General features: G+C 43.1%; 1 protein-coding gene across 3 annotated transcripts in view; it reads left to right on the top strand.

Moving 5' to 3' along the window:
• Nucleotides 1-187: 187 nt before the first annotated feature.
• LOC119394131 (PTB domain-containing engulfment adapter protein 1) overlaps nt 188-6,625 on the top strand; it is a 137,760-nt gene continuing 131,322 nt past the window's right edge. The window contains exons 1-3 of one of the 3 annotated variants that reach the window (XM_049415650.1): nt 188-329; nt 5,756-5,888; nt 6,382-6,399. In XM_049415650.1, coding sequence (XP_049271607.1) covers nt 5,828-5,888; nt 6,382-6,399 — 79 coding nt within the window. In that variant the 5' untranslated portion in view covers nt 188-329; nt 5,756-5,827. The remainder of the gene's footprint in view (nt 330-5,755; nt 5,889-6,381; nt 6,400-6,625) is intronic. The other 2 variants (XR_007416072.1, XM_037661386.2) reach the window with 2 other exon arrangements.

The raw sequence follows: 6,625 nt of genomic DNA, 5'->3' as shown, positions 1-6,625 counted from the left end.
GCTTGTTGAAAATAATCATTCATGATCAACATTAAATGAATTGACTTTTGAAATTTTATAGTTTTATTTGTGCGAAATATTGCGTTAAGTGTAGAATAAAATCGGCATTTGTGGCGCTACCTGACGTTTTGCTTCAGATATATTGTGAATTTGTATAGCCACGTGTATAATAACTACTTTTCTCTCTCAACAACATTCAGAGGAGAGATCCCCGCAGCTGGGAAGCCCTGTTGGGAGCGGACTACTGTGGGCGTCATGGGCGAACTTTGTTTCTGTTTTGGATGCCTATGGTGAATGCTGTCATGTTGAAGAGGCGCTTCTGAACGCAGGTAAGTGCGCAGCCTCCCTTCTTTTGCTTCCCAAGAACACTAAAGGTGGAGGACGAAGGCTTTTGCACTCGCCATTGGGTTGCATCGCCCCTGCCCCAGCCCGCTGCCAGTTCGGGGTAGCTTTATGTTTGTTTTTCCTTGTGCGTAATTTTCATTAGAGACGCTCTTCCTCCCTCGTGAAATGGATTTGGTAAGCCTAATAATTCAGAAAACGTGTCGTGCGTGCACGCTGGACTTCATTCTGCTACCGTATATTGGTTCGTGACAAGGCGCAGACTTTAGGGTCGCCTTGCGAGTTGCTGCGAAACTTATTCCGGCGACTTAGGGAGGAAGTGAGGGGGGAGGAGTGTGCTACGGAGCCGTATAGGACTCGCTTGCAGGCAGGTAATAGACTCAGCATGCGTCAGTATTTGGCCTTCAGATGCTGTTTCCAAGAGGCGGCGTGTTATGCAACTGTTTCGCGGACACCTTCTTCGCTACCTGCGCAGCAGAATCTGCCGGTGGTCGCATGGGGAGGCACACATCGCGAGCGCACGCTGCCTGTCGGGAGCTGCTAGCTTCGGCATTATTTCCTTTTTGTTCGTTTTTCTTTCCTGTCCGCTTCTTTTCAGCGCTGACCTGAGCGCTGAAGCGTTTACGGACGGCGCCCGCTTGGGCTGCACCGTCATTCCGTGAGAAATAGGACTGTAGCAGCGGTGTGTCTGACCCAGCCATAGAGGGGAGCCCGAGCAAAACGCGTGGTTCCTCTCGGCCACAGCGTCACTTGTAGTCTGTTGACAGCCTGTCGCGCGCTCTGGACCCTTTGACAACACCGCAGCGCGGCTGCACATACATCTAATTCGGAAACGGTGTCTTGACAGCTGCCGCAGTCCGTGGTTCTACGCGCGCGGATGTTTTTCTTGCGGCCGTACCCGGAATTTGACCAGCTGGGGCGAGCCCCGATTCTTGCATCGGCGACACGCAAGAAACCTGTCGCCTCCATCGCCACTCTGATTGAAGGGAAAGTCGCGACCTGACGTTCGGGCGGCCTTCGAGCTAGGCGTTCATCGCTGCTGCCACCACTAGACGCTATTGTGCGTCGTCGGGAGCTCTTGCCGTTAACGCCGACCTCTCTCGAGCGCACACTTTAACCCGCTTTATTGATGCATTGTTCTTCCATCACGGTCTTCTTCCTCCCCTAGGCGGAGACAAATAACTCGCCTCACTGACTAGCTGGCACGCGTTCTCAAATTGCCGTGACGTCTCCTTCGGTGAAAAGGGCAATCGGCCGGAATATCGGACGCGCTGGCTTGGGCTACGAGGAAAGCTTCCATCACATGACTCCTCCATTCGGATCGAGAGCCTGTGCGCACGATCAAGCGGTCGAGGAAAGTTATATTCGGGTGGAGGCGCAAATAGCAGCGATGCGTTGTGAGCGAAGCGCTTGTGAAAGCGAGACCCAACTTGCGGTAGTGACTTTCGCGCAGCTGACGAGTCTGCGTGCGATAAATGTTTGCGCAGTTTCAGTAGCTCCACGCGAAAATAGCATACATTGTATAGCATGTGCGAACAAAACTCGCAAATAATAAATCGGTTCTTTGCCACGTAAAGTCACTTCATATGCAACACCAATGCTAAGTTGTGTACTGCTTCGCATATTATTGGCACCGTTTGCACCTAGTTACTATATGCTCCCATTGCCAGAAGTTGGGCATGCTTTCATTTTTTGTTTCATGCTTCTAAGCTCCAATGATTTCTCAGCGTCCCAGCTAGCTATCTCTAAAGCACTGTGATAAGACAACAATTGGCATTGTCAAACGCGAGTGCGTGTTACAAGTCCACCAAGGCCTTTCGTGCATAGTTCAGTTATCATGTAAAAGGAAAGATAGCCGTTAACATTCATTACGCAGTTGTAGCTTCAAGGTATTTACACGGTGTGCCTTGATGTCACCGGAAAAGGTGTATGTGTAGTAGTCGGCAAAACACTGCTGATAATGCAGGAATGCATGAAGTCATGGCCGACGTATGTGCATTACTCAGCTGTTAGTATTTCTCTAAAAATACAAGAAATAACCCTAACACCGCACTGACAGTGCTACACGTGCCGACACAGCTCATAAGAGAAATATGTCTGCACGTATATTGTTGCATGTAGGCAGATTTATTTGCCTAAAATGGTGCCAAGGTTAGCACATAATTGAAAGGATTGGCCGCATGAGGTATCATTACAAAATTTCATTAGAAATGTCATCGTTGCTAGGCGGTATGTTATCAGTAATAGTTAAAGTAAAGAGGCATAGACATAATTAGGAAAACATCGGCACGCCTGATAAGTGATCTCAGTACAATATTTCATGGTCTGGAAATGTAGATCAAGTAAAAAAAAATACATTCCATATGATACCATATTAGCCTTTAGCTCCATAGATGCGTTGAAATTTCCATTGAGGTTAGTAATCTTGGAAGGTGATTTTAAGAGTCTTAAAGAGAAAAAGCTACGCATGTGCGATTCTTTTTAAGTGTCCTCTTTTTATTGTAGACTTGAAAAGTGCCTAGAAAAGAGTCGAACCGTTTTTCTATTTAGTCTTTACGCCATAGTTCCTGCATCCTGTTTTCTTGCTCTTTACCCCAACCCGGCAGTGTGTGCGATAGCCGGCTGCTTCTCTTGCTCCATTAGAAGCCAGTGCCAAGCATTACCTGGCCCCGTCACGTCTGATGATGGCGTTCTCCTCGCTCCTCCCCTCTTCTTCTTCTTCATGGGTCTTCCGGATTTTCTCTTTCCTCAACTTTTGCGCAACTCTTGTTTTCACTTGCGGCCGAGGTGGGAGCAGGTCAGGAGCTCCTTTGCCAACCTTGAGCAAGCAGCCACGCTCTGCTCCAACTTCATGCGTCTTAGCAAACTTAAGGCTGTCCTTGAAAAAAAAAAAAAGTCACGCAATTTCTTGCACATATGTGGAAAGGTTATGGCTTGAATCACAAGTGAGAAGCTTGCACTTGAGGTGAGATGTGGCACTCATTCTGTTGGTCTCAGGTGTTTTGTTTATCCTTATTTTTTGTAAATATTGCAGCTTCTCTTTTTTGCAATTGTGGAGTTGTTTTTTCGTTTTTGTTTATAAGTATGGTTCTACGTAGTGTGTAAAAGAAAAAAAATAATTGAGTCATTGGTTGATATTAATGTTACATTAAGATAATTGGCCACAAGCTGTGCAGGCATGTGGGTTTTCTAATGTCATATTGAAATATTACAAAAGCCTTTTGTTGATCGTTTGTTAATGCCAAGTACCATTCATAAATTGTATCTGCTTTAAGTAATTAACCATATTTAGGGTGATAGCTGTGAAAAATTTAAGCATTCATTTATACTGACAGCAAGTACGAGGAGATAACACAAGAACAAGGGCTTTCTTCTTCTCCATGCCGGATTTGGTAAGAAAAGTCAGGCATGGGGAAATGCCCGACTTGTCTTGGCAAATAAGCCGTGGTTGTGTTAGATCAATTCTCTTGCAAAATACATTGTAAGCTGTAACTGCTTTAAAACTCCAAATGTATTTTTTTGCAAATGTATGTTTTTCTAAATATTTGACTTGCTAAAACAAGATCTCGCTACCTGTAACCACCAGGACATTTTTTTTTGTCATAATTGCAGTAGGCTTCAAATTCATTTAGCAGTTCATTATATTTGACATTATTCATTTCTTTTTGGATGAGGGGGAAAGCAGTTTAATAATTTGGCACTTCTCCTTTTTTTTTTTTTTGTCTGGCTACTTCAAATGCAGATCCAATAGAACTTGGCCTTATACATATGCTGTAAGGCACTTCTTTTATGGAGTAGGCCAAGCATGAAATTTTCTAAGTGATATATACTTTTTTGCTCTTTGCTATGGCTATAGTTAACCTAATGAAGGTGTGCCAGCAGTTTTTGTTGGTTTTCTTTTTACTTGGGCTGTGTACACTTGTCATGTTTATTATAACACTGAAAATTGTGGCAGTCCCTAAACTAAGACTTTTGTCGGGCAATCACCTTTGGGGAGTCTTTATATTTAAGAAAATTGGCATGAATGACTTGAACACATCCGCATCTCCGTGCAATAACTGCCCTGGCACTGCTCCAAGCACGTGGTCTTAGCACAGCGCCAAGAATGTTGTTGCCCATAGACGCATCTGGCACTAGTTGCACGAAACGTTGTGAAAGTGACATTACTCCCGAAACTGATTGCCAGAGATAACTTCTCCTTGTTAGGAGGCTGAATAGGATTGTGACTTTTTTTAGTGCGTTTAATAAGCCATGCTGGTGTTTGTTGTCTTAGATTCTGTTGCTACTTCATTTCAAAATTTGAATCATGCAGCAGCCAGAAATAGAGCTTGCAAATAGGGCACATCGTTACCTGTGCAAATAAAAAATACTGCTTAAAGCAAATGGGCAACAATATAGTCGCTAATTATGTATAATATATGCACTAGTCATGTAGGTTAGTCCAAACAGTATCATGATTTGGGGGGGTGGGGTCTTCTTATCGCTGACTGGTAATTGTGCAGCCATGACAACACAGGTCGCTAAATTCACACCATACATACGTTAGTAATTTCCGAAGATGTCTATGAAAACACATAGTACAAAAGTCATATCTTAATTAACATTTATCTTAATCACTTAGATAGTTTCCTAAGATCCATTCTGCATATCTCATGCTACTTTCGCTATGTTTTCTGTATGTAGTAATAAGCTTGTTCTGAGGAGGGCTGGTTTGTTGGCGTGTATTATCTAGTAGCATTGCACTTCGCAGCCCCTCACATTTGAAGTGTTGCATATCGCGAGTTCACAGCTGGCTACGATACCTGACTGTTCCTTAATTGCAGCTATATGTTTTTTAAAACTTGTGTAAAGTCTGCTTGTTTGCTAGAAGTTTACAAGTCGCTGCACATGTTACTTAATTTGTTGTCAAACCGTGCATTAGGTACTCTATCATTGGTTCGGTGCTCCTTATATTGAGAAAAATGCCGCTTTATAACCTTAACTTCTGAACAAAGGTTGTTACTATAGGAGCCCCCCAACTGGACTCAACAAAATGTGCTGCTTGCATGTAGTGCGCTAAAAACCTTTTGCTGTTCTGCAGTACACAGCTTGCATTGCAGTACACAGCCATAAACAGTGAAGTAGAAGTGAAGCACCACCTTGCAAATATTCTTTATTTGGAGATGAACTCACGTGTGTGTTACCGGGAAAACATGCCTTGGGCCAGTATATGTTAATGGGGTTGTCATGGCAACCTTTGAGATGTATTTGGGCATTGGCTTCCTAATTAATGTTTTGAAGACAGAGCTGTGTATACATTTCTTTACTCCTGTGATCCATTTGAACTGTGCTGAGCATGTAAAATATCAGAATTGCAACTTACCCAAGGGAGAACCACATTAACGAAGTTTGCTTTTCTTTCTTTTTTGGTCAGGTGTGGCATCTCCTCCCTCCAAGAGCTGTCTTGTTGGTAGTGTTCTTGTGCATGTAAATATAACCACTCATCATGATCAAGCAGTCTTCCTTCCTCAAGTGGGCCCAAAACAACAAGAATTCCGTCAAAAGCAGTAAGTACATGGGAGCTGTCCTGGAAGTGTGCAGATTATGCAAAGTGTTAAATTCTACGTTTCCCAGACTTCATTCATTTTCGTGTTAAGTGCATTTTTTGTGTTGTTAGTTGGAATCTAATGTAATTCACTTCCACTAGCATTCTCCTGTCTACGGTATGCCTCGTGATGAAATTGTGGTTTTGGCACGTAAAACCCCATAATTTAATTTTATTTTTCTGTGTGAACCTTAGTGTCTGAACTTTCCAGAGAGGATTTAGGGATATATTAGTGATTAAGGGAGATAACTGTATTTTACTAAAACAAAACAAGATTGTCACTGCTGTACTACGCAACATTTGTCACTGATAAAATGTCAGCCTGAAATATTTAGCACTGCACTTTGAGCAGTATGGTACATACTGTTGTATTGTTGTACATATTGTTGTACATTGTCTTACATATTCACATATTCTTGTACATATTTGTGTACGTGTTCTTACATGACTTGCAGAAAGCGAAGATGAGCCAGGTAAGTCTCTCCCCAGCATATTAAGCTGGTGTTAATACGGCAATAGATAGGAGCAGCCTTATGGAACTGACAATGAAACTGAGGAAGGTCTAGGGGTCAATATCTGTAGTCTCTAACTGTACTGTAGTAATTATGACACAAATGTCAAGGATATAAAGAGGACACAAAAACAGTTTTACCGCCGGTAGGGACCGATCCTACACCCTTCAGATAGCGCGTCCGATAC

The sequence above is a fragment of the Rhipicephalus sanguineus genome, chromosome 5, assembly GCF_013339695.2.
Source record: "Rhipicephalus sanguineus isolate Rsan-2018 chromosome 5, BIME_Rsan_1.4, whole genome shotgun sequence".
Taxonomy (NCBI): Eukaryota; Metazoa; Arthropoda; class Arachnida; order Ixodida; family Ixodidae; genus Rhipicephalus; species Rhipicephalus sanguineus.
The sequence above is the reverse complement of the archived record's forward strand: the minus strand, read 5'-3'. Positions and strand labels throughout refer to the sequence as shown.